General features: G+C 36.7%; 1 protein-coding gene across 5 annotated transcripts in view; it reads right to left on the bottom strand.

The window, feature by feature from the left end:
- Nucleotides 1–27252, bottom strand: part of Dnah11 (dynein axonemal heavy chain 11) — a 331880-nt gene that overhangs the window by 175908 nt on the left and 128720 nt on the right. For all 5 annotated transcript variants that reach the window (XR_009228549.1, XM_046463517.2, XM_058585343.1 and 2 more), the window contains 9 exons: nucleotides 21383–21514; nucleotides 19407–19567; nucleotides 16761–16917; nucleotides 16196–16341; nucleotides 13190–13306; nucleotides 7703–7841; nucleotides 4361–4453; nucleotides 2595–2789; nucleotides 1682–1759 (listed from right to left, as the gene is read on the bottom strand). Coding sequence is in view for 4 of the 5 variants with exons in the window: in XM_046463517.2 (XP_046319473.1) it covers nucleotides 1682–1759; nucleotides 2595–2789; nucleotides 4361–4453; nucleotides 7703–7841; nucleotides 13190–13306; nucleotides 16196–16341; nucleotides 16761–16917; nucleotides 19407–19567; nucleotides 21383–21514 (1218 nt within the window). In the remaining variant the exon portion in view is untranslated. The remainder of the gene's footprint in view (nucleotides 1–1681; nucleotides 1760–2594; nucleotides 2790–4360; nucleotides 4454–7702; nucleotides 7842–13189; nucleotides 13307–16195; nucleotides 16342–16760; nucleotides 16918–19406; nucleotides 19568–21382; nucleotides 21515–27252) is intronic.

The following is a 27252-nucleotide window of genomic DNA, read 5'->3' as shown; positions in this document are numbered from 1 at the left end:
GATTGAGAATGGTGGAAAAATGGACACATGGTGCATTTCCATCTTGACAAGTTTAATCCCACAAACCTGTAGGGAGACAGTCAGTTCACCTGATTCTTTATCATTTAGACTAGAGAAAGTCACTATCATTTGAGATTATTACCCATGGTACAAAATGAAGGACTCTATGTAAGTAAGTATTCATGTTCATGTTTATAAAATCATCCTGCCAGAATTATTTAGATCAGTTATTCCTCAAATTTAGCCCATACCATGACTTCCCAGAGGATATTAAAACAGATTGTTGGGCCCAGAGTTTCTAATTGGATAGGTATATATAAGGTGGTAATTTGCATGTCCAGCAAGGGCCCAGGTGATGCCCATGATGCTGGTCTGGACATACTTGAATGACTCAGTGACCCAGAGCAGTGATCCTTTAGAGGAAGTTGTCTTGACTTGGGGGAAGATGAATTAAGCTACTGGGCTTTTAGTGATTAGAGGGCCAAGATGCAGCTAAACACCTCACAGTGCCCTGTACAGCCTCCTACAATGAAGACTTATCCAGTCTAGGATGTTACTAGGGCTAATGATGAAAAATCCTGCACTAGACAATGAGAAAAAGAAGCTTAAGGATATAAACTTATAGAATAGATGCTTAGAATGTGTCTGCTTAATTAAAGGTCACCTTAACCCAAACATTTGCCCCAGCTATCCCTTTTGCTTTCTCCAAAAATCCATAGCTTTTTTTAAAATACTTACCATCATGACCTACTCCTAGGGGTTTTGAAAGACTGATAAACAATTGCCCAGGACCTTAGAATGGTAAGTTACTAAATAGCATGGCCCCAAACTTCAGTGATCTGGTTTTATCAGCTTAAGTACATGTTGAACTGAATAGGTAAAGACTAGATGAAAGAAATTAAATGCCTTAGGAATAGTAAGCTTATATTTTTAGAAACCATTAATCTACTGGAAATTATAGAATTTAATTTTATCCTTCCATGAACCATGGCCTACATCTGAAACTTACTCTAACAAAATAATGATAGGCCTATCAGTTATCTACTTTGATATTTGAATTATTACATTTATCACTAGAAAAATCTCCATACAGAGCCTCCCTTTGCAATTGTTCCACTTTGCATTCAGGTTGAAGGACTTGCAAGTTCTATATACACCCATGCTCTAAAACTCCAATGCCCATTCTGATTATTTTTAGTTGTTGGCTACCAAATATGTTTATACCCAGGCATCCTGAATTAAAATGCATGTGGTTCTGCCCATACTGTCTGCCAACCAAGAAAATAAGTATGCTGCCAGGATTGTCAGAAAGGCCAAACAAAATCAAGCAGTGAACTAAAAATGGAGGCTAACAATGCCTATAGCATATCAACACCATGTAGAGAAAATAACATGTAGTATACCTAGCCCAGCACATGATAGGAATAAAAAAAAAGTATGTGTTCCTTTGATAAAAGAATCTAGGTGTGAGTGCATAATTAAAGGTGCGTGGAGGGTAGCAGTCCTCTCACCTGGAAAGTCCCACCTTCCATCTCAGACTGCTTTTCCTAGGTGAATGAAATACTCTATTTATCCCCTTTCCTGATATAAGGGAAGATGGTTTCAATCGATTGAACAGCAACAAAATTTTTTTTTTGAAAGTGTCTTCTCAGGCTGCAAGTTCTCGGGCCATTTACTGTACCTTACTCTTTCCTGTGCCTGCGTTTCCAACCACAAAGACAGAATGCCGCAAGGTCAACAGTTCCTCAAGCTGGATTACCTGCAGGCCAAACAGACGGTCACTGGTTTCCTTTCATGAGTCGGTGACAAAAAGACAATCTACCCTGTTTTTGTCCAATTTTTTTTCCCCTTACAACACAAGCCGGCCTCCACTGATGACATCATGTTCAAAGAAAATTAAAATAGATCCCAAGTCCAAAGTATCATTTCTTCTGGATCTCCCATGGAGAATATAGGAGTAAATAAATTAAACCATTTCTTAATTGATTACATGGTACTACTCTTCATAAAGCTTTGAACAAAAACAGTCTACAGCCAATCATTGCATACTGAGTAATGATTTATATCCCATAAAATATCTAAAATGGATATCATGTTTATTATACATATTATATATGTATGATAATGTCCAGGTAATCACTAAGCCCAAGTTGATCATGCCCACACACAAGACTTTGGTAAGCCAGATATAACTTCCTAGGTTATTTTTGTGCTTGTTGACATTCCTCCCCCATTAAAAGCAAGCACCAATGATTTTACTGCCAATATTCCCTAAAATGGAGGAGAGAGGGAATAAAATAAATTTTTGGTGCATGTCACTAAGATGTTTTATAAATGGAAAGTATGCTTACATACATTTTGAACCACAACTTCATCATCTCTGCGTTTATACCTTCTTTCTGAATGGAACTACTAAAATATTTACTTAGATTTACTTTAGTTAAGATTGTCATATTAAAATGCTTGGGAATATTTATTAAGACCATATTGAGGCCAGGGTAATGTAAGTTAATGTTCTGGATAAGCATCACTGAAGCAGTGATTTGCACTTCGAATCCTGATGACTCCCACAAAGAGCAAAATGCTCCTTTTACTTTGAGGATGAAGCTCTCCTCTGGCTGCAGGCGAAGCTCCAGGGTGGACTGCCTGACCATCTGCTCAAAGTGTGGCTTTCTTCTCCGGGGCACCTCCAGGGCTGGAAAAAGGTCCCCGATCAGGCCCAGAAACACCGGGACATCATCGGTCACTACTTTAGGCATATTGAAGTCCCTCAGTGCTCGCATAAGTACCTAGGTAGGAAAACAGAAAGCCAATGTAGTACAATTCAACAGGCAGCAGAAAGGGTTTACCATGAAGAAACAGTAACTATTTGAGGAGATAGATACGTTCAACCTGATTTAAACATTACACAATGCATACATGTATTGAAACATCAAAGGTCACCCCACTAATTGGTAAATAAAAGCATAAAAATTTTACCTATTAAAATTAATTTTTAAAAGAGCCAATACAGCTGGGCATGCCTGTAATCCCAGCAACTCAGGAGGCTGAGGCAGGAGGATTGCAAATCGGAGGCTAGGCTCAGCAACTTAGTTATACCCTATCTCAAAGTAAAAAACAAAAATGGGCTGGAGATGTAGCTCAGGGGTAGAGTCCTCCCGAGTTCCATCACCTGCCACTGCCCACTTACAATGTCTAACAAACACCTAATAAGCTAAAGATGCTTCTTAAAACCCTGCCATCTGAAACATGAGGTGTTGATACTGTTCTATATAGAGGGCATCCTATCTATGAGAAGGTAAAGTGCTTTTAAGTCAACATAACAGAATATGAGAAGGTTCAACTGATAGTAGGCATAAGCTTCAGGACAATCCAGCAACGAGCCCTGTTCCTTCCCTGCCAACACTCTGTTCTGCCTTCAGCAAGCAAAGCGCCTGCCCTCCTTCATCCCCAAATTCCAGACTGTAAATTAAACCTGTCAGATTAATTTGTTCCAAGTACTCTGAGATATCAGAATGATAATCTCAAACATTTTTAGTTTAGCGTTTAGTTCTCTATTGGCTGAAAACCGAAAAAGGTTTTAGATTTTAAAAGCAGTCACTCAAACATCAGGATATCTTTGTGATGAGCATTCTATCAACAATAACCACATAGCAGGAGAACAAAAAGAACAACGAAAATGTGGACTAAACCTAAACTGTGACCAATAGAAATACTAGCAAATAAAAAGGCATATAATAAATACACCTTAATATAAAAAGAAACTCACAGATTGGATCTAGATTTTGTCTACTTCTAAAGCCATGCTTCATGGACACACAGACATGGACACCCACTACACTCAGTACTTCATGGAAAGAACATTTTCAGTGTGGCTTTGAACAACCCCCCTGCATTGGAGCTAGGCAACCGTCTTTCCTGCTTCCTACCCATTTAACATCCCATGCAATGGATGCAATTTCTCCCATTAGGTTGTAACTTCACTGACTTTTCAGAATTAATATCCCAATTCAATTAATCAGGTTTCCTTAGTTTCCTCAAAGGAAATCAAACAGAGATTACTGAATCACTTGATTATAACTGTCAAAATACTTTTTGTGGCTGATATTTCAAAAGTACTTATAAAATCACATTTTCTTTCCTAGAATCGTATCTCCACATTCAAGAACACTTGTGACCTCTTATAAGAAATGCCAGTCCTTAAAATACACTGCATTAAGAATAGATGTTAGGTTTTTTAAAAAAAGTTTTTTAAATTTTAAAGTCGGCTATGCCTGCCTCACCACCCAGGTACAGACTTTCATTTCTATGAAGACATTCAGTTACTCACTCAAGAAAATCATATTAGTACTTGCTGTACCTGATCTTCAGGTCTATTTTTATCTCCTCGTTTCAGGGAGCCAGCTACAACCAAGACAGATTTAATAGCACGAAGTCCCCAATCATAATGATCCTAAAATCAAAGCAGAGGTATATGTGGTCAAGAGTTGAGAGAGGGAATAAGATTCTCATTCCATGGGCTAGGGTTGTGGCTCAGTGGTGGAGCATTTGCCTAGCATGTGTGAGGCCCTGGGTTCGATCCTTAGCACCACATAAAGATAAATGAATAAAGGTATTGTGTCCATCTACAACTAAAAATAAAAAGAAAAGATTCTTATTCTAGAAATAAAAGCTGAAAGTTAAGAGAGTTCAGGTAAGTGCATGCTTTAATGAATAAAAATGTCTTTTTTTTTTTTTTTTGCCTTTCTGAAACTGTGGAAATCGTGTTTCAGTGGTGAGTGTCCAGCTTCTTTCCCATTTTCCTGCCTCTGTCAGCAAATCTTTCCACAGCACTTATCTGCACTTTTTGCCCCCAGCTCCATCCACCTCCTATACTCTTCTCTTTCAATAAACCTGCCAATGTGGGAGCTTGATTCTTCCCTACATTCCTTCCAACCACAAGCACATCTCTCCAGCTATGCAGAGGACCCTGCTGTTCTACCCTTCCCTGGCCTCTATGTCTAATTGTCCTACTTATCCCTTTATCACTTAGACACCGCTGTGCTGAGACTGGCACTAAATATAATATTATATATTATATTCATATTATTCAGCTATATTATTAAAATTCAATGATAAACCAGTTCCTCTGGTTGTCCCTGATGAAGGCCCCTTCCACAGGCTCTGAGTTCCTAGAAGACAGAGATGTATCTTATTCACTTTTTTTTCTATAGGTTCCAGCATAGTACCTGGCACAGGGGAGGTGCTCAGTAAAGATGCACTAAATAAACTTGGTTCAAATGTAGTTGATTTCATGGGACTGACCTTCTCTTCCTTGCCCAATTCTAATCCACATAGTAAAACCCCTCTCTCAAACGTTTCTCAGCTAGGCCTTGCCTTCTGAACCTCAAAATCAATATCTGCAAAGAGGCAGAAACACGTCCATCTACTTCACAAGAGGCTGTAGGAGTAAAATGAGTTAACATGCGTATAAATGCTTTGTGGGCTGTGGAACAATACGTACATGCATAAATATGCCATTTAATCCATTAGCAGATAACAAAATCAATTTAGCCGGTCTTGACCACTGTTTTTTGTTAGTAATAAAACAGAGCACAGTGGAAAGAAAAGACACAGAGTGCAATGCAAGTAAGAAGGGCAAGGAATGTTTGGTGAAAATTCTCAGTCCTCTTGTTCTTGTGTGTGCCTATGCATGGGCATGTATCCTGAGTCAACAGAAAAGGTCTCTCCCTCCCCCCCACCCCCACTGTGGTTCATGGTAAAAGTAATTTTAAAGTCACTGATACAGAAATAGAATGGGTTTTGAGCAGGGAAGAAGAGGGGAAGAACCAGAGTTTGGAGAGTAAGAAGGTCAGAGAGAGGGCTAAGTCCTTATAGGAACAATATTAAAGGGAGACTGTAAAAGAAATTCTGGACATAAATTTAAGAGGACTTGGTGACCCTCGTAAACATTTAAACATTGTAAAGAACTGCCAAAATCATCTTTGCCGTCTCCATTATATTCTTCCTTTGGTTCAAAAATGTCCACTGATTCTTCTCCCAAGTCCATCCCTGCAGCTTGGAATGGCGCCTGTGAGCTATGGGTCTCACTCAGCTCTTCTGTCCTGGCCAGACTTCTTTTCTCTCATCTCATTTACAACATTTCTCCTAACTTCTGTGTTTTATCTTTACTCCCAACACCTTCCTCTTAAATTCTAGACAGACTTTAAAGGAATGAAATTCAAACAATGCCCCCACTTGTTTGCCATGGACCTTGGACAGGTGACTTGACTTAGTTTCCTCATCTGTAAAACAAGCTTAACTCGACCCACACTCAAGTCTTGTGAAGATTTTGAAAGGTAGTAATGGCATTTTGTTCAATAAATATTGGTTCCTCTTTCCAGTGAAAACTGATAATCTTTCATTCTCTATTTCCTCTTTTTCATGTAACTAAATCTCCTAAGTTCTTTGAAACAAAAAATACGGGTGATGGTTTCACTTGTTTTGCATACTACTCCTTCATCAGCAGCAGTAATAAGCCCATTACCTGGATGCAATAAATGCTCACTAAATGTTTACATATGACTTCTGAGAATGAACATGGTTTCAATTCCATGTTTGTTGGGTTTGGTTACATTTTTTCTTCTGAATTTTCCTATTATGAAATTTTTAACGGGCTTATTGCTAGAAAAAGATTACAAGAAAATGAAAATACCAATAATCTTACTACCCAGAGACAATGATTAAAAATCACAATGCATTTTCCAGCCATTTCATGTGTGGAGAAAATACACAATACAACATAAAATAAAAGACACATGTAAATTTGAGATCGCTTTGAGTTTGGTATGCTGTTTTTGTATTTAATGATGTTGTAAATATTTTTCTGTTATTAAATTTTATGGGTTTCCTGGAAAAATATAAATTCACAGTTATTAAGAGAATGACGTAACTTTATTCCTCAGGTTCCATATCTCACTCTGACAGTGGGCAAGTTAAAACAAATACTTTGGAGAGTACAGGTAACTCTAATTGCAATTGGTATTTTAATATTTTCATTCTATAACAGTTACAAATTGATGTCACCAGGAATTAACAAAAGGTCATGGAAGGCCAAAAGTCAAAGGTGTTCACAAGGCCAAATTTTAAAATGTTGATGCTGACATGTATAAATTTTGTGGCACATCAGCAACTTTAATGAACCTGCAAGAAGCTCATGACTAGAGAGTAGAGAAGGTGTGAGTCTGACCCATTTCAGAGAGGAAGGAATTGTACAACAAAGTTAAACACACACACACACACACACACAACTTCAATAAAGGATTACCAACAAAGAAGAAAACCTTTAACATTTCTTCAGAAAATCAATATCACCTCACTCTTAGGACACTCCCCCTTCTCCCACTAAAAAGTGATATTCTTAGCAAGAAAGAGAAGCAACATAAATTTACCTTTATAATTACAGCATTGATAATACCTGAAGAAAAACAAATGGCCTATTGATTTAAAAACTATTAAATACAAATAAGGCGTTAGAACACTAAAACACCTTAACATTTTTTCAGAAAAAAATTAAATTTTGTAAAATATGATTTTCAAAATTCTATGTAACATACAGAAATTCCTAAGTGTAATTTGAATGTTAAATTACCCAACATCCATATTTCCAAAGCTGTTTTAATGGGATGTAAAAACCAAGGAAAAGTAACAAAAGACCCTTCACCTGCTTGGACAGGAGCTCCTTGCAGAGCGTGTACAATGAAATGAACTTTCGGGCTAATGAGCGTGCGTCCACAAAACCTTCAGCAACTAACATGATTTCACAGATCAGCTCGATGTCAGGGGCCACCATGGCACAGGGTCTAAAATATAAACATAAAATTTAGTTTTAAAATGTGATAAGGTCATGAGTCCAAGTTGCTTAAATCAAGTGATTAATCTGTACCAACATTCTCACCAGTCCTAAGCAGATCACAATTACCTCTGTCAATCACAGCTACAAGACCCTTCCATTCAACTAAAAAACATCCACTAGTGACTGGTTACCTAGGAAAAGATGTAAAGTCAGAAATGGAAAAGTCTGGATGAAGAAGTCTTAAAAAAAATCAATATATATAGTCTGTAAACTCCTTTTTATTTTGTTTTGGTTTTGTTTTTTATCTGTTTTATTTGGTGCTAGGGATGACACACAGGGTATTCAGCGTGCTAAGGAGGCACCCTACCACAGAGCTGCTCAAGTTCTTCCAGTAGGTTTACCAGCCTGGTGTTTGTCACTGCAAAAAAGAACAACAGTGGATGATCTATGAGAGGCCAGCTTTACCAGTGGCTAGCGGTGTACTGGCAAAGAGGGAATGATCATCCATCCCCAAAACAGTGCTAGCTAATTTCCATGGATAAATCCCTTCACCATGGCTGCTTTCAATCTAGCCTTCCATCCCTAAACACCATGCTGAGAGATGTGCTGTAGATCAGCACTATACAGACACCACAACTAACCTTCAGAGCATAACCATTAGTAAAATAATCATGAAGTCGAGTTGAGTATTTGTGACCTTTGGTGTGATATAATTTATTTAATCAAGAGTTGATATTGTTGGGCATGTTGGCACACACCTGTAATCCCAGCAGCTCAGGAGGCTGAGACAGGAGGGTAGCAAGTTCAAAGCCAGCCTCAGCAAAAGTGAGGCACTAAGCAACTCAGTAAGACCCTGACTCTAAATGGCTCAGAGGTTGAGTGTCCCAAGTTCAATCCCTGGTACCAAAAAAAAAAAAAAAAATAGAGTTGATAAAATTTATCTTTTGTCAGCAGCTAAACCAGCGGCTCATACAATTTGTGAACACTTAACCATCAGCTCTCAAAAACTTATATAAACCATCTTTAGCACAACACTGCCTGGGGCCAGCCTGGAGAAACTTTTGAAATGAAAGTCTAGAAAAACATAGCTTTAAATTCACCTGGCTTTGGAGGTGTCTTCCAAAAAGTCTTTCCTAAAGATAGTTGCCAGTAATAGCAACATGTAAAAAAACATGCCATTCAATTAAATCTAGGCACAAAGAAGGAGCAAGAACAAACGAGCCCATTATTTTAGAGTTTTAAAACTACATCACAATTAAAAATCACAAACTCAAGGAAGAATTTGTGGACTCTTTTTAAAAAAACAACATTCTTGTCTTTTCTATTTGGCAGATTATTAATTACTTTTTTGGAAATGTTGTAGAATATCAAGCTAGGATCTAGTTAGAAATAAATCTTGCTTATAAACAAACAAAAAAACTACATCGCAGTATTTATCTACCTGTTTTGGTAAATATAATTACAGTCTACCTTACGCACATCACATCATCCTAGACATTCCCCAGAATTTATTTCTTAGGTTATGGAACATTTCATATATCTAAGCTGATCCCCTACTTTTCCTCACATTATTACTATTCATCATATGATAGAGGAAATAAAGATTAAAAAGTAAACAGGGGAGAGAAAAGACCAGCAATATTTACATATTTTAAGCTCAAATTAATATAGATATTGATTGACTTTTATGGTGTTGGTTATTGAACCCATGATCCCACGCATGCTAACCATGCACTCTACCACTGAGCTACATCCCTACCCACAGATAACATTTACTGAGCACTTACTCCATGCCATATTAGGGTATTAAATTTATCCTTCCACTTAATTCTCACAATACTATCAGGCAGCTACTCCTCTTACATGCATTTACAGAAGTACAGACTGACATCTCCCAAAGTACATGTGCTGGCCTGAGGCCACGTGTTGGTAAGTGGTGGAATCAGGAGATTCCTAGGACCCAAACATACAATCTCTACTCATAAACAATGCTTTCTCCACGCAGAATCTTTAGATTTTACTGAAACTAACAAATGCTGCCATATCTAATTCCTTAAACAAGATTTATGAACACATCATTAAACAGTTTCAAATTTTGAGACTCAGATAAACAAACACATGAGATAAATTGGGTCATAAATATTTTAAAAACCTGAAAAGTTGAAAAATTTTCACACAAAACTTTCCCTAAGGGGCTAGGGTTGTGGCTCAGTGGCAGAGAATGTGGCTCACATGCATGAGGCACTGGGTTCCATCCTTAGCACCATATGAAAATAAATAAATAAATAACTTTCCCTAAGCATAAGATAGAGGCATACCTGTTTTATTATTTTTTTAGGTGTTCTGTAATTATTACATTTCATTTATAGGAGAGTTTATCTAGAATTTTTTTGAGAGAATATAAAGTATTATATTATAAAATTACTATGTAAGAGAAAGCTGTTATTATGAGAAAAGAAAAACGTTCAATATAGGATGTTAGAATATTTGATTAACTATTAGGGAGAAGGATTACTTAAATACTCACTTCATATTACCTACCAAAATAAGTTCTCATTAGATAAATTACATTGAAAAACATGAAAAGATTAGGAAATTCATCACACATACATGTGACTGAGTATTTTAGTAAGCACAAATTTTCCTGGACTCTTTTTGAAATTAAATAGAGAAAACTATGCAAATAAAAAAAATAGAAAATTCAAATGAAATATGGTTAAATATCTAGATGAGTGTGAAGACAAATTTTAAATTTAAAAAAACTGAAAAAAAATCACACTAAATACTACAGAGGTTCTTACAACATTATGTAAAGTGGTATATTATTTTGAAGGCACACTAAATAAAAGACACATATTGTTAACCCTAAGAACTCCAGAAAAATATAACTGGTATGCTTCTATCTTATCCTTAGGGAAAAAGAGAAAGAAGACAAATTACACACATCAGACATGGAATTTAGGACATCACTATAAATAGTGAAAGAGTAACTTGAACAAATGTATTCCAACACATTTGATAATCTAGACAAAAAATTCCTTACAAGATATAGATTATTAAAACTCATTCAAGAAAAAAATTAAACCCTCAATTGCTTCATATGTTTTAAAAAATTCAATTATTAAAAAGATTCCCATGAAGAAAACTCTAGGTCCAGATGGCTTCACTGATTAATTCTATCAAAAAATTATGGACTAAATAAGTAATAATCCTATACAAAGTCTTAAGAAAATAGAGAACATTTGCCAGCTAATTTCATGATATTAGCATCATTGTGATGCCAAAACCAAAGATTATAAGAAAGAACACTACAGACCAATATTTCTGTTATCATAGTTTTTTTTTTTTTTTTTCCTTCTCAGTACTAGGGATTGAACCCAGGTCCTGACACATGCCAGGCAAGCTCTCTACCACTGAGCTCCAGCCCCAGTCTCATAGCACAGATTAAAAAAAAAAAAAAAACTTAACAAAACAGCAACATACTGAATCAGCAATCCATGTAAAAAATAACACCTGACCAAGAGGGGTTTATCCCAGGAATGCAATACTGAAGGACTTTAGCATTGGGAAATTAATCTAATTCAGCACATTAACAGAATAAAGGGGAAAAAACATGAAAACTACAAAACGCTCTTCACTTGTAGAAGAAAACAATTAAAAAATTTTGCAAGCATGTGCTAGGCAGTTTCATGAGTATAATATAAAACAAATTGATAAATTTATTAAATTTAATCATTAAGACAAAAGGCTAGACACAAAAATAAGAGAAAAACTTTGCAATGATCAGTGTCTATCTAATGAAGGAAATTTATGTAGAATATAGTACTTCACAAAAGATGGTAAGAGGGTGGCCAGTAAATCCATGAAAAAATGTTCATCATTAGAATGCATGGAAATGCAAAGTAAATCCACAGTGACACACTACTACATATCTATTGGATTGGAAAAAACTAAAAAGACTGATCATATGACTGATATAATACCTGACTGAAATTCTCAGGTATTAATGGTGAGGTTGCAAAATGGCACAATCCCCTTTGCAATGAGATTGCAGATTTTAAAAAGTAAAACACACATTCGCCATACAAGCCAGCAATTCCATTCTTAGCTATTTACCCAAAAGAAATAAAAACATGCATTCATGCAAAGATTTACAACAATATTCCTATCAGCTTTATTTATAATAGCCCCAAACTAAATGCATGTCTATCAACTGAATGAATAACAAATTGTAATAGGATAATAGGTATGTAAGAGCATACCAATCAGTGATAAAAAGCACCAAAGTACTGGAAAGCTCAATGATGGGGTGAATCTCAAAACCATAATAATCAAAGAAAGATGCCAGATATAAGTGAGTACATATTGTCTAGGTTCGTTTGTATCAAAGAAAGCTATTTAATCTATGATCATAGAGAACAGGTCTGAAGTATGTGTTTGTGTTGGGGGTAACTTTAGAGGCATGAGAACTTCAGGGGGGTATGTGAAGTACCTTTGGCATCTTGACTGCCATAGTGCTCACCAACTACATGCTTAAATGGGAGCATATCATTGCATTAAATTATACCTGAATAAGGTGATTTAAAAAGATAAGTGAATTATAATGGAACCAGATGTAGTTGCATAGATTCCCTTATAGACTGCTGGCAAAGATATTCCTTGGCAGAGTGTTTTTAGAAAGCAAGTCATCAATAGGCATTCACCTAGTAGTTCTACATTTAGCAATTTATTCTGGGATAATTATCAGAAATAAGAATATTTTTATGTGCATAGGCTACTTTGTAATCATAAAAATGTAAAAGAAAAAAAAACTCTACATGTCAGACAATAAGGAATGGTTTCAAAACCACAGACAAGCCATGAGGGGGACATTTTTAAAGCTACATTAAATGATACTTTCAAAGAACCTCCAAAAACAGAAAATACGTATCTTAGAAATGTTAAATGAAGAGAACTAAATAAAAATCATGCTTACTATAATTTCTTAGTACCATACAATGTAAACTGGAAAAAAAACCCTACAACAACCTTTATTTTGGGTGGTGATTCTAAGATTTTTTTTCTTTATTCTTTTCCATATTTCCCAAATATTTCATAATATGTGAAAATTATAATAAAACATAAAAAATAGTTAAACTTACCACATAACTTTGAAATACTGATTTTGAATCCTGGTTTCCTAGTTTACAAGCATTAATTTACCATGAGGAAAATTTTTATTACAAAGGGATCCCCAAGAAATACTGAGTTTTCCACAGGAATTCTCAAGTAAAAACAAATCACTTAACAGTGCAAGCCAACAACGTTAGGTGGCATGAGTGTACCAGATGCTAAGTTGCAAAGCATAACACTTGCCTGAAAAGAGCTTTGAGATTTTCTGGTAATTCTGTTCGACCAGCATATCCTGGGTTCATAGTAATAAATATTCCAACTGATGGCTTCAGTGTGATAGCTTCTCCAAGAAATACAAATCTACCATAAAAAGAATGCCAACGGAATTAAATGTGCTCATTGAATACGAACGTGCATTGACAAATGCAAAACACTGCAAAATGCAAATTATCATTAGGAGGCTGTGTATTCTGTGTGATTTCTTTAAAATTCATAAGCATACATATTTTGAATATGTTTTGAAGCATGTTTATTAAAAAATATCCTCCCTTCCCCCAGAGGAATTACCAATATGAGAAGTACTCTTTTTTATCTTAGCATACCATAGTGTCCTAGAATACACAAACGAGGGCTGGACTGTTTTAACACTGAATCAAAGGGGAGAGCATTTTTGCCTTCAATGTGGGCTACAGTCCGTGAGTGGGATACGGCATAGATGGAAATTCTCCATGCAGAGAGGAGAAAGGGGCTCCCTGCTCAGTCTTTGTCTATTTGCTCATGGCTCTCTTCCTTTCTCCCTATTTATTCAATAAACATCTACTGATATTACTGAGAGGTAAAACGGCATGATGGTTATGACAGCTAGCTCTAGAGCCAGACTGTGAATGTTCAGAATGCAACTGTATCACTTTAGGCATGTTAATTATCCTCTCTATGCTCCAATTCCTTCCTCTAATAATAAAAGACGATAATAATATGACCCACCGTATTTCATTATGTGAGAAGAGAGATTATGAAAGTGTCTGGTTAAGACCACCCTGATTAGGAAATGGTAAATGCTCAACAGATGTTAGCTATGACCACTGCTATCATTATCACCTGAAAGCATAGAGAATCAATGATTTTCAGAAAAAATTTGCGAGGGCCCCATTAGGCTGTTGATGGCCAGGGTAATGGAATGGTAAAGGGCTATAAGAGCCAAATTGAGAGACGAGTCGAAAAAAAACTTTCAGATGGAGCAGGGAGACAAAATGCAAGGCTGTCTGAACAAGATCTCTGGCTGAAAAGGGGGGAGGGCTCAAGTATTGTGGAGCTGGACCTTTAACCCAGAACAGGGAGGGAAAAGATCTGGAGGAAAAACCCACCATGTTTAGAACTCACAGTATGTTATCTACTGGATAATTAAAAGCAGGTCGATTTCTGCATAGTCAAGGTAAACATGGAGAAGTCTTCATATTCTAGGTGCAGGCAAGGGAAGGCAAACAGGACTGCTCAGAAAGTGGGAGACAAGTAGCTATTGCCATATCTCACCCCCTATATAGCAGGGACAGCCACCAGCCAAAGATGTGGACCTCTACAAAGTGGGCCACAAGATACTGCAAGTCTTTGTGGTCCAGGCATGCTTCCATCTCTTAAATCCTTCCTTGAGGGCAAAGGGAATTTCATCAACTCATCAAACAACGGAAGAGACTCCAGACTGCAGATGGCCAGCCTAAGGATCAAGGGACATGATTCCAAAATGTGGACACAGGAGACTCCCAGGAAGTGTGGCTGGGAATCTTCAGAAATCACTGCATGGTCAGTTACATAAATTTCCACAACAAAGGAGGGCCTCAAATGGCATCTGGGTTTCATATAATAAGATTTTCATCAAGGTAAACATGAAGAAGTCTTCATATCCTAGGTGTCAGGCAAGAACTAATAAAATATGGCTGGGGATCAAAGAGAAAAGAGATGAACTTCTCTAATGTGGCATTAGGGTAGGGGCAGGTAAAACAACAGGCATCTAAACATAGGAAACTGGTGTTTCAGGCCCACATAGGGAAAAAACAGAAGTTTTCTAGAAGATGGAATCATCTGGATGTGTCCACTGATAAGCTGAATACTTCTAGAACAGGTTCATAGTTCTAATGGGCAAGATAATCCTTCATCAATGGGGAGATTAAAGATGCCGTCATGCACAAGATAGCTAACTGAGCAAAACACCCTTAAAAATGCGAGGGATAGATCAGCCAAATAAATGAGGTTGCATTTGTATAAAAACAAAAACAGGAGTTTATAAAGAGAACCAGAATTGTGCTGTGTGCTATAGTCTATTTCTCATACTAAGCCATCACACCCTAATTGCCAACTGTTTTGCCATCTGGATCATGGCATCATATACAGGAAGTGGTTACACTTTGGATATATGTGAATAGATTTTTCCCCAAGTTACTAAAAGAACTTTGAGTTTTCATCTACTGGGATGGGGCAACTAACCAAACAGATGATGGTGGAAAGTCCAAGATTTTGATTTCAGACAAATTAAACATGAGAGGCTTCTGATACATCAAACTGAGTCCTGAGGTGCCCCAACAAGCAGCAGTTTTCATAAGTCTAGAGATGAGGGACAGGAGGGTAGCCAGCTGGGAGGGAGCTGGCAATATGGAGATAGTTTCTGAAAGCCAAAGCGCTAGATGAAATCACCAAAGGAGAAAATACAGAAACAGGAAAGAAGTTCAAAGACTGAGCCCTGTGATACTCAATATTAATAGCTCAGAAAATAAAAACAATAAAACACAATAGCTAGCTTTACTGTGGTGCCTACTATGTGGAAGACACTTGCCCCAGTGCTGTCCACTGAATCACCACAGTGATCTACAAGGTGGATGCTAAACTTTTCCCCATCTTATAGGTGAGATGCAGCCAGGAGGCCAGAGGAAAGTGGGAGGTGTGGCGTCCTGCAAACCCCATGAAGAAGTGAATCACACAGTAGGGAGTCAGATGCTTCCTGCAAAGTCAAGAAAGAGGATAGAGAACTGATAACCAGATTTAGCATCATAGAAGTCGTTCTTTAGAGATTCAAGAAGCATGATAGGATTTTATTGTATTCAACACAATAAACCCGTAATAAAATGGAAGAATATGAAAAATAATTCTTCAAAATTAACTATTTCTTATTTCATACAACAGAGAGGTGGAGTTACCTGCATTATTCCATGTCACTTTTTCTATTTGAAATGAGAGAGCAAAAAGCCGTGTGGCACTCACCTCTGTTTCCTGTTTCTGATGGCATCGTGGATCATTTTCACTTGCACTGCCACCACGGACAGGACCTCCACAGCAATGCGATTGAACTCATCAAAGCAGCCCCACGCTCCTGTCTGCACCAACCCCTTGTAGACATTTCCTATGGACTAAATGACAACATGAAGCATTCAGAGTTGCGCTGAAGGGGATTTCAAGCATTTATAGGTTGAGTCTTCCCAATCTTCAAATCAAAATGTTGCAAAACTCCCAAATGTTTTAGTGCCAACATGATGCAACAAGTAGAAAATTCTATGCCATGAAACTTTATTTCATGCACAAAAATATCAAAACAATCATACAAAACTGCCTTCAGTCTATGTAAAAGGTATATGTACATAAAATATAAATTAATAGTGGGTTTAGACTTGGGACCCAACCCCAAGATAGATACCTTATTGTGTATAAGCAAATATTTCAATCTGAAAACAACTGAATCCACACTCTTCTGGTCCCAAGCACCTCAGATAAGACTCATTCCAAACCGAAATCATGTTGTTAGAATTTTATACATTGTTTCATAACTTACTTTGTAGTCCATTTGCTCTGAACAGTTGAATACATAAACCATCATGCCAAGGGCACGTCCAAGATCTTTGGTGGTTTCCGTTTTCCCTGTACCTGCTGGGCCAGATGGAGCCCCGCTCATGGTTAAATGAAGTGACTGAGTTAGAGTAATATAACACCTATTCACAATAGAAAACAAATATTACAGTCTCATATGAGATGTCTATAAAACATTAGGGGCAATTGATTTTCTTAAAAAACATTTAAGCAGCTAAGGTTGGGAATGTGGTAGTAACACATAGTATTAATGTATTTGTCCTTTGTTCATGCTACAATGTCAGAACATCTTATATCAAATTTATTTTTATGTTGGTTAAAACTACTAGAGAAGAATGGATTGGCTTATTTGTTTATTGGTCTCATTTCCTAAGAGGTGTGTATTTGAATACAAACAACAGTTAATTTGCAATGTAATTGAATTTCTAATCTATCTGGGTAAGGATACTATTAACATGTCAGACAACATCTCAAGCTATTGTTTATTTTAAAAAAATAGAAATCTTGGATTATGTATGAATTAAACACTGACCATATTAAATCACTACCTAATAAATATATTAAGAGCTTAGATATGTAAATTTATAAATACATAATATGCAAATATAATTATTTCAATGTATAAGGCAAATATGCAGTAACATAATATAATAAAACATAATTTTAGGAATTCATTTTGGAAATGTTGCTATATGCATTTATATTACTGTAATATTATTGCAGGAAAGAGAAGATTCAAGACTGAAGAAAATCATGCAAAGACAGAATTTAATTCTTGTTTTGAAGGAAAGATTAATAAATAGCAAAGATCTCAAATGGATAATGCTCTTTATTTGGTGTTTCTTCAGGTTTATAAATTATTTTTGTCATAATACAGAGATGGATCTAGTGGACACATACATGGAGGTCAGGACACGAGTGACTGTGTCTACTTTGCAGATCATCAGATGTTAATCTTAATCCTTTTGACATTAGTACGTCTCAGTTTTCACCTCCATAAAGTGAAGTTTATTGTAAAAACATGAAGAAAGCCAAAAGAAAATGCCTTGAGGAATTCAAACTACTCTGCAAATAGAAGAAGTTACTTATAAAAATGGAAGGTGTTTTTGAATTTTACATCCACTGCATCTTATATCCAAGTGCATCTTACAATGAGTGGAGTGGAAAGACTTCTAGATGAGAATCGTCTGTAGAAGAGACTATATATCTTCTTGTAGGCTTTTCCAGAGGTTATACGTTTGGGATGGACATGGCTACCTATATCTAGATTTTCTACCCATCTTCCAAACAAGAGTGGCCAAGTGACCAAGCTCCAACCAACATAATATGTACAGAAATGGCACTCCTAAGCTAATTTCCTTGAAGATGTGTGACCTGGGTTCTCCATCCCCCTTTTCACTGGCTGAAACAAATACGGAATTCTTGGATGGTATGTTGGCCACCTGCCAGTCTATGCTGCTGGCTCACTTGGCTCTGGGCTGATATGCGAGACATCAGCTTCTGTTAGTTAGGCCATTTTATTTTGTGGTCTCTCTATAAGAGCAGTTTAGCCTGCATCCTCCTAATTGATTCACTGTATTTCAGCACTAGTCTATCAGGTACAAGCTGACTGGTCTGTCTCTGAACCTGCCCACATAGGAAAGACACTGTCTACCTGCCTAACTCTCAAAGAGATGGTCAGCATCAAACAAGACATGATGAACATGCATAAATGACATCATGATGTTAATGTAAACAATTTCATACAGAGAATGAAATGATAAAAAGATACACACAATGCAAACATCCACTATCAGAATGAACATTCATCATCTTTTCTCCATATTTTTGGTGCATTATAATTATACATTAATAGTGGGATTTGTTGTTACATATTTGTATGTGCTCATCTTCCTTTTAACTTTCAAATAAAGTGCACAGCAATTTTTGAAATTAAAAATTTAATAAGCCATCAATCTTCACATATTGATAAACTTAAAAATGCTTCTTCCCTTTTATTCATGTGTGCTGAGCCCCGATTCCCCTTTTCTCTGCACCTCAGGTTTGTGCATAACTGGTTCTGCATTATCACTAGGTCTCACCTTGAATGCTCTCTCAATCTGTATATGCTGAGTATCCCAAAGGCTCCAAAATATGAGCTTTTTTGAGTGGTGACATAATATTCAAAAAAGTCCCTATTTGAATCACTTCATACTTTAAAGTTTCAGAGTACGGATATTCAACCATAAAGTCTGCCAATATTTCAAAATCCAAAAAAGTCCTAATCTGAAACTCTTCTGGTCCCCAAGCATTTCAGGTAAGGGGTATCAAACGATGGTGGATTCTACCTTCAAGAGACTTTTAAACACATCATCCTTTTTTGTTGTAACATATGATTACCTAAAATAACTTATTTGTTTATTGCTCCTCTTCATCCCATCCATTCACACTCTTCTCTAACTCTTCTCTAAAATCAATGTTCACTATTGACACCATCAGTTAACACGCATGCTACTTTCATACTGTTGATTATTTTCTCTCATTCCCTTCTTTTCAATGTCACACATCAACACTCATGCTAGGAGACTTTGGGCTTGATTTTTCTCATCTGACTCAAACTTGAAATTGTTACCTGTCAGTTAGAGGAGTGATCACCAGTCGAGGACTATTTCCTAAGTATTCATAGAAGTACTGGAACTGGGCGTCACAGATATTAACAATGCAGTGTTTCTGGGTGTCCTCCCACTGGTGACGAAGCTGAGATAGCCAAGCAAAAGCCTGGGGACTGATGACCTGGAATCAGTGCATACTCATTACACACAGGACTCCTGATAATTTTGAGACCACAGTTTTGTTAATGTAATCAGATGTATTGGCTCTCACTTTATTTCTAAAATCTCATGAATAGGAAAGCCCTTGTATGCTACTGCAAACTGTAACTTCATATAGATGGTTGACTACTTAATAAGAAATATGTATGTAATATGTTTTCATTTTAAAGTGGCTTTTATGTGAAACAATATCAATTTGTTCAAGCAATGCTTCTTCTCCTTTATGAATTGCTCCAGAGGATTAATGTTATTACTTCATACTCATATCACTAAAATCCAATGAAGAAATATACATTCTATACAAAATGAGACATAATCTATAATTTCTGTATCTCAGTATAAACTATACTTTCAGCCATGTTCATTCTAAAACCAGTTTGTTCTTAGTATAGATACTTTTCATATTTCATCACAGCAAATACTATTTTTTCATTGCTATTCTTTCATGTCTTTACTCAATACTATATATTTCTCTGCCAGCTTTAAATGCGCGCGCACGCGCACACACACACACACACATATTATATATATATCCTCTTTCAAGGTATATGGGACCTTAGGGTTTCTTGAAAATCTCTTGAAGTTACCCAAATTATTATCTACTAATTGATGACTATGCAGGGTTCAGCATTTTATTTTAGATGGGCAAGAATTAGACAAATGATCTCCTTAGTACAAAACAAAATATGCCTCTTTAATCATAATTCATCCTCTTGCAAATGAATCAGCAGACTGATAAAACAGTACAAAAGGTACAAGGCCATGTTCAAGGAGTAGTCATCAACAGTTCATTCTCAAAATGAGAACACTTGGTAAATGGTGTTTTGCAAGGATCAATCTTGGATTAAATTAACATTGCTCACTAATGGTACTGAAGCTGGGTCAAGGCGTGTTTATAGCTTACACAAAGAAGCATTTTCTTGTAGTTTTCAGAGAGAATTACATTTACTTTGATTTTAATAAGGGTAGAAATAAGTAGAAAATAAACAGAAGGCATTTTATAATACCTGCATGCATCTAAATTGGGAAAGGAAATGTCTTACTGTAGTATGACCACCCCCAGAAAAGTGGTTTAAAGGAAGTGGGTGAGAGGGATTGTGGCAACGTTGTTCAATAGACAAGTGCATTTCTGGCATTCATAGGGAGAAATGTAGTTTAAGGGAAAAGTGTGAGAAAAATTCTCCTTTTACATTAAACACTGACAGCATCTAAGAACACATGGCCTTTTTGAAGAGATAAGGAAAATATGTCACTAAAACACTGAATAGATTAGAAAAACTTCTTATAAGTGAATTATCTAGCTATGACAGGAAAAGACACAGGATAACCCAAGCAAGGCAGAATTATGACCAACATCAATTTCTTCAAGGGGAAGTAGATCAAAGCCACACAGATGGTTTAAATGACACACCATCTTATTGCTACTGGCTGCATAAGTCACACAGGTGAGAGTCACAGGTTTTTGGGCCAATGTGATTATGCACAGAGAAGCCAGAAGACAGGGACACAAATGCACTGACATTTCATGGTCCTTTCTTTTGGATTGATTTTTGGATGATTGGAGGCTCCTGCATTGGAAAAACCCTTTGGGATATTTTTTTGGGATTACTCTCGTCAGGATAATATATTAGCTAACCCAAATCAACACACCAAAAATAACTAGAGCTTCTCAGGACTAATTAAACTATATAAACTTTGAAAAAACAATGACTTTCTTGGAACTACTCTGGCATAAATACCATTTTTAGGAAAAATAAAGTTTCTACAAACAACTTGCCTTCTGAGAAATAAGTTTTGCTACCACATCTCTGGCATGCACATCTATAGTACAAATCGTCATGATCTTCTGCCTGTCTCCAGGTGGAAGTTCTCCCAGCAAAAGTGTAATCAGTGTATTCAATTGAGATATCTAGGAGAAATTTTTTTTAAAAAAGAGAAAAGTTACAAATGCATAACCTAACAGCCCAATAGTCTTCACATTTTAAAAGAGGACTTTAGTTTACAAAACAATTTTAATTATTATACCATTTGATCCTCAAAGAAACCTGGGGAAACACAAATACTGTTACTCCCTCATACAGGTCAAGGAGCTGAAACTCAGAGTAGACCAGTTACCTAGGGAACAATGACACAGCCAGGAGTAGAAGAGGGGTTTCCTGGCTGCCTGGAATGGATATTACCCTCTACTGATGATCTAGTCCACAATAGTGGAACAGGAGTGACTACAAATTTTAAGAGGAAAAATAAGACTAACTCAAAACTATAAGAAGGGCTTAAAGGCAAGTTATTTTCTGCCTTATAAAAATTCACCTAACAACTAGTATTTATTCTGTTTTGTTTTTGTGTGAAAGATAATAATAATTACTGAGGAAATATTTAGACCAAGGATTATCTCATTTCATTGTTCTTATTCATATTTCTATTCTTCTTTAGGCCTGTGAATATCAGATAAATATTTTTCAAACTGCTGGTCTTTTCTTTGGAAAGTAAGGAAATATAATAACATGTAATGACAACTTAATGAAATAGAAAATATTGCATTACAGATAGTAGAAGCAGATATTCTATAGCAAAACTTTGTTTTGAATATGTAGATAATACATGTGAACTTTATCTAATATAAAATATTTCTATGGTAAATTCCTGTCAGAAATGTTTGAAAGATGCTCTCCTAGGTGCAATAGTGTCCCCTTTTCTCTTTAACTCTGCAAAAGACAGTTACAAACTGTTAGCACAGGACAGAGTTGATAATGAATATGGCAATTCATAAGAATCTCTCAGACCTGGGTAGCCGACTGTCAAAACCAGGCTCCTGACTGTACTATTCATACATCCCAGAAAACATTAAACCCTGAAGACTTCCCTAATATTGCTGTGCATCTGAACACGAAGTCACATAACTGTAGTGAGAAGGGAGAAGGTAGATGACAATCTTAATATGCACAGTTTACTTGAAATGAAAATGCAGTTTCCCAGGCACTAAGCACATTGCCTGTATCATCTCACTGAATCTTACAGCAATCTATCAGCATCCTAACCTTATAGATGAGGAAACTGAGTCATAGATGTATTACCACATTGCAGTGGGGGAGGGGGAATTCAAAGCGCCTTGTTGCTGGGAGCCATTAGCCAAGTAGGTATGACAATTTCCTTGCCAGCGTACCCCATGTTGCGGTGACCTTGCTCAAGGACCAGGGCGGATTAGGGTGTTCCCAGTTTAGGATAATTGGGTTTAGGGCGTTCCAGGTTTAAGATTATTCCTGCTGGGAATAGGGCGTATCCTGCTGCCTGAGTTCCCCTTGAGTTCTCACGGGGTTCAGAGTATTTTTTGGGAGACAGAAGCCCAGTGGGAGTGGATTTGGGCAGAGAACGTGGATTTCCCCAGAACGTGATTGTAGATGGCTGGTGTGAGTTCGGGAATAAAGAGTTGCTGTTTGAATCTACAAGCTGTGTGGTGGCTCGTGATTGTGTGCCCAGCCAGACTGCGGCACCTTGTCTAACTTCAGAGCCTAAGTCTTACCAATCATATCTCATGTTACCTGTCCCAGCCTTCACAAGGCTCAGCTATCACCTACAACTCTGAAGGACTGCAGTTAAGCAAGAAGCAGTGCAAAGATTTGAAATCAAATGCAAAAGAAAGCTTGCTTAAAAAAATATAAAATTTATGAATCAGGAGAGACAACCACTTCATAAGATTTTATCTACTTCCTCCCCATCCCCCAGCTTTATTGAAGAATGGCTGACAAAATTGCATGTTTTTTAATGTGTACAGGGTAGTATTCTGATATATGTATACATTGTGGAATTACCACAATCAAGCTGATTGAAACATTCACACCTCACATAGTTAGTTTTGGGGGGAGGGGATTAGGTTGGTGTGAATACTCGACATCTGCTCTTAGTAAATTTAAGTATACAATATATCATCATTAGCTATAGTTGCCCATGTTGCATATGAGGTCTTCAGAATGTATTTGTCTTATAAATGAAAGTTTGAACCCTTTGACTAGTATCTCCCCTTTCCTGTGGTAGCCCCTGGTAACCATAACTATGTCACTATGTGTTTGACTTTTTTTTTTTATTCCACATAAGTGAGATTATGCAGTATTTTTGTTTCTCTGTCTTCCTTATTTCATTAAACACAATGTTCTTCAGATTCATCCATGTTATTGCAAATGACAGGATTTCCTTCTTTTAGGTTGAATAGAATTCCATGGTGTGTGAAACACACACACACACACACACACACACACAATGCTTTCTTTTTTCATCTATCAACACATACCTATGCTGTCTCCATATCTTCACTATTTTAAATATCATTGCAATATACATAGGAGTACAGATATTTTGTCAAAATCATTATTTTATTTCCTTTGAACATATACCCAGAAGTGAGATTGCTAGATTATAGAGCAACTCTATCTTTAATTTTTTGAGGAACCTCTTTACTGTTTTCCATGGTGGCCATACAATATTTATATTCTCACCAAAAAAGAAAATGCAATATCTATGCACTGATGAAAGAAATGGAAAAAAGATACAAATAAATGGAAGGATACCCCATGTCCATAGATTGAAATAATTTTTTCTTTTTTGTACCAGGCCTTGAGCCCAGGGGCCCCAGCCATTAAGCCACATCTCCAGCCCTTTTTCATTTTGAGACAGGGTCTCACAAAGTTGCTTAGGACCTTGCTAAGTTGCTGAGGCTGGCTTTGAACTTGCAATCCTCCTGCCTCAGTCTCCCAAGCTGCTGGGATTTACGTTTTCAAAAGGCCCACACTATCTAAGGAATCTATAAATTCAATGCAATGTATATCAAAATTCCAACGACATTTTTCATGAAGAAAAAAAAATCTTAAAATGTGTATGAAACCAAAATAGACCTTAAGTAGTTAAAACAATCAAATGAAAAAGAACAAAGCTGGAGACCTATTTCCTGATTTTGAATCATATTACAAAACTATAATAATAAAAACACTGTGGCATGAGCATTAAAATATACTGGCCAATGGAACAGAGTCCAAACATAATTTTTCAACTAATTTTCAAGATAGGCACAAAAAATACACAATGGGGAAAGGACAGTTTTAGTTTTTTTCAATAAATGGGACAAGGAAAACTGGATATCCATATACAAAAAAAAAAATCACATTCAATGCAAAATAGAGCAAAGATGTAAATGTAAGACCTAAAACTATAAAACTCATAAAAGAAAACATGGGAAAAAGCTTCTGCCCATTGCAATGCTTTTATTGGGACTTGACACCAAAAGCACATTCAATAAAAGCAAACAACAAAAACCAACCCAAAGGGACTCCAGCAAGCTTCAAAAACAACAACAAAAAAACTTCTGCATACACAGGAAACAATAAAATAATGAAAAGGCAACATACAGAAGAAATATTTTCCAATCATATATCTGAAAAAGGGTTAATGACCTGAAATAGCAACCCATACAACTAAAAAATAAAACCACCTCATTTAAAATGAGCAAAACACCCAAATAGACACTCCAAAGGTGCACACAAACTGACCAACGTTGACATGAACCAACATTAAACATCATTAGTCATCAGGGAAATAAGAACCGAAACCACAATGAGATGTCATCTCACACCCATTAGCATGGCATTATCAAAAGGTAAAAAATGAGTATTAGTAAGGATGTTTATATTATTACTAATAATATGATTATAATAATATAACAAAGTTATATTATTAACAATTACTTTATTATAATTTTTTAAATAGTCACATTTTAACAAAGATGTGATCATTTTTTCACATGTGATGTGTTCAGTGTTCATCATCCCCCAGCTTTTAAATTCCATGCAGGCAAGGAAACTGTTGTATTCAGTGCTTTATCCCCAGAGTCACTTAAGAGTTAGCTGGCAGAGGTTTGCCTTAAGTGGACAAATGAATGTATCATACTAGACCATGCACACATAAGTTTCTGAATGAAATTATATACGTGTTGGTTAGCAAATAGGTGTTTTGGAGAAGGATATTTTCTTTTCTGGGTCAAGATATCCAGTCTTCACTGTCTCAAATCTTACACCACCACCAGTATTTGGTGATGGACTTAACAGTAAAAGTACTCTTTATGCCTTAAGAACATTTATAATTTCAAGCGCCTTCAGTCAACATTGTCTTGGCTGAGACTCCCAACAACCTGTGATTTCCACATTATTGATTCATTTTCCATAGAAGTTCAGTCAAATGAAAGATGATTAAAAATACAGCTTGTCACCATTATGTGCACAGCATCATATGTTGGAGATCTTATGCTGTCTCTCAAGATTAAGACTTTCCTGATGATACTGTTTCATGTGAAATAAAATTCTGTAATCATACCAAATAAATAGTAGTTATAAAATGAATATTATTGGGGCAGTAGCATCAGGTAGCAATTACTATATGGTCACACTATAATCACATACAAGTTTATGGTCTGTGACATAGAAACCAGTCCTTGGCAGCTTTTTAAAATATATACCCTATCTTGCAATTAGTACTTATTCTTGCCATTGGTCACAGCATTGCTGATTTTCTACTGGATCCAGGCTGCTTGCCTCCAGTTCACTACCTTTAGTCTCTGGAACTTGAGTGTCTGTTTTAAAATTGCATCTTCGCTCTAACTAGGATGTTAGCATAGCAAAAACCTGGGGCTATAAAGCAGTGAAACTGAGTACAATCCACAAGGCCCTCCATGACCCTGCACTGCTCTTTCCCCATCGTATCTCACTCCTCCCACACTGGGCTTATCTTTGTTGCTCATCATGACTGCTTCAAGGTCACAGGAAGGGCTTCATCTGCCTGGAGTCCTATTCCCTGTGATCTTTGTATGTTGGCTTCCTCTCAACATTGAAGTCTTAGTTCAAATGTACCTCTTCAGATTGGCTTTCCCTGGCATACTATTTCCTACACCCTACTGGCCATTCATTCTATACAAACCTATTTATTTTCCTTATGGTGCTTATAAGTGTCTTATGTAGCTCCTGTTGATTACCTCCCCACTTTAACTCTAAAGGATGGAGGCCCTCATGTGTCCTGTTCTGTACCCTGCCTGGCACCATAGCTAGCATAAGGAATGTGCTCATCACATAATCACTGCATGAGGGAGTAAAGGAAGAAAGGAGTAAACGAAGGACAGTGACAATGCACACCAGAACAAGAGTTTGTTCTCTCATCTACAAGATGACACATGTGGTTACTGTCTCCAACAAGGAACACAGACACATAATTATAATTGTTTGATGAAACAAACACAAAGGACTTAGATAGCATGCAGAGTACAGAAACAGGGATTTGCCTAATCTAGGGCGTGGAAAGGCATTTTGGAGGAAAGAGTATTTAAGCTGACACTGAAAGACTGAGCAGGATTTTAGTTGTGAAGAATTCAGGAGTTGACTACCCAGGGGAGCAGTGTTAAGCCACTGAAGCAGCCTGTGGGAAGGTTCAGAACAGAGCAGGTGGCCCTGTGAGGGAGCTGTAGGTACAGAATGGCAGGAGGAGGAGCAGAGAGAACAGGTGCATGAGGATGCTGAAGGGGAAAGCAAGGGCCAGAACAGGCAGTACTTGGTCACCTCACACAGGTTGATGGTGTTGAAGGAGTCTGAAGGAGGGTGATGATTAGATTGCATT

The sequence above is a fragment of the Marmota monax genome, unplaced genomic scaffold, assembly GCF_021218885.2.
Source record: "Marmota monax isolate L192 unplaced genomic scaffold, Marmota_monax_Labrador192_F-V1.1 WCK01_AAM20220418_F8-fsc00057, whole genome shotgun sequence".
NCBI classification, from domain to species: Eukaryota; Metazoa; Chordata; class Mammalia; order Rodentia; family Sciuridae; genus Marmota; species Marmota monax.
The sequence above is the reverse complement of the archived record's forward strand: the minus strand, read 5'-3'. Positions and strand labels throughout refer to the sequence as shown.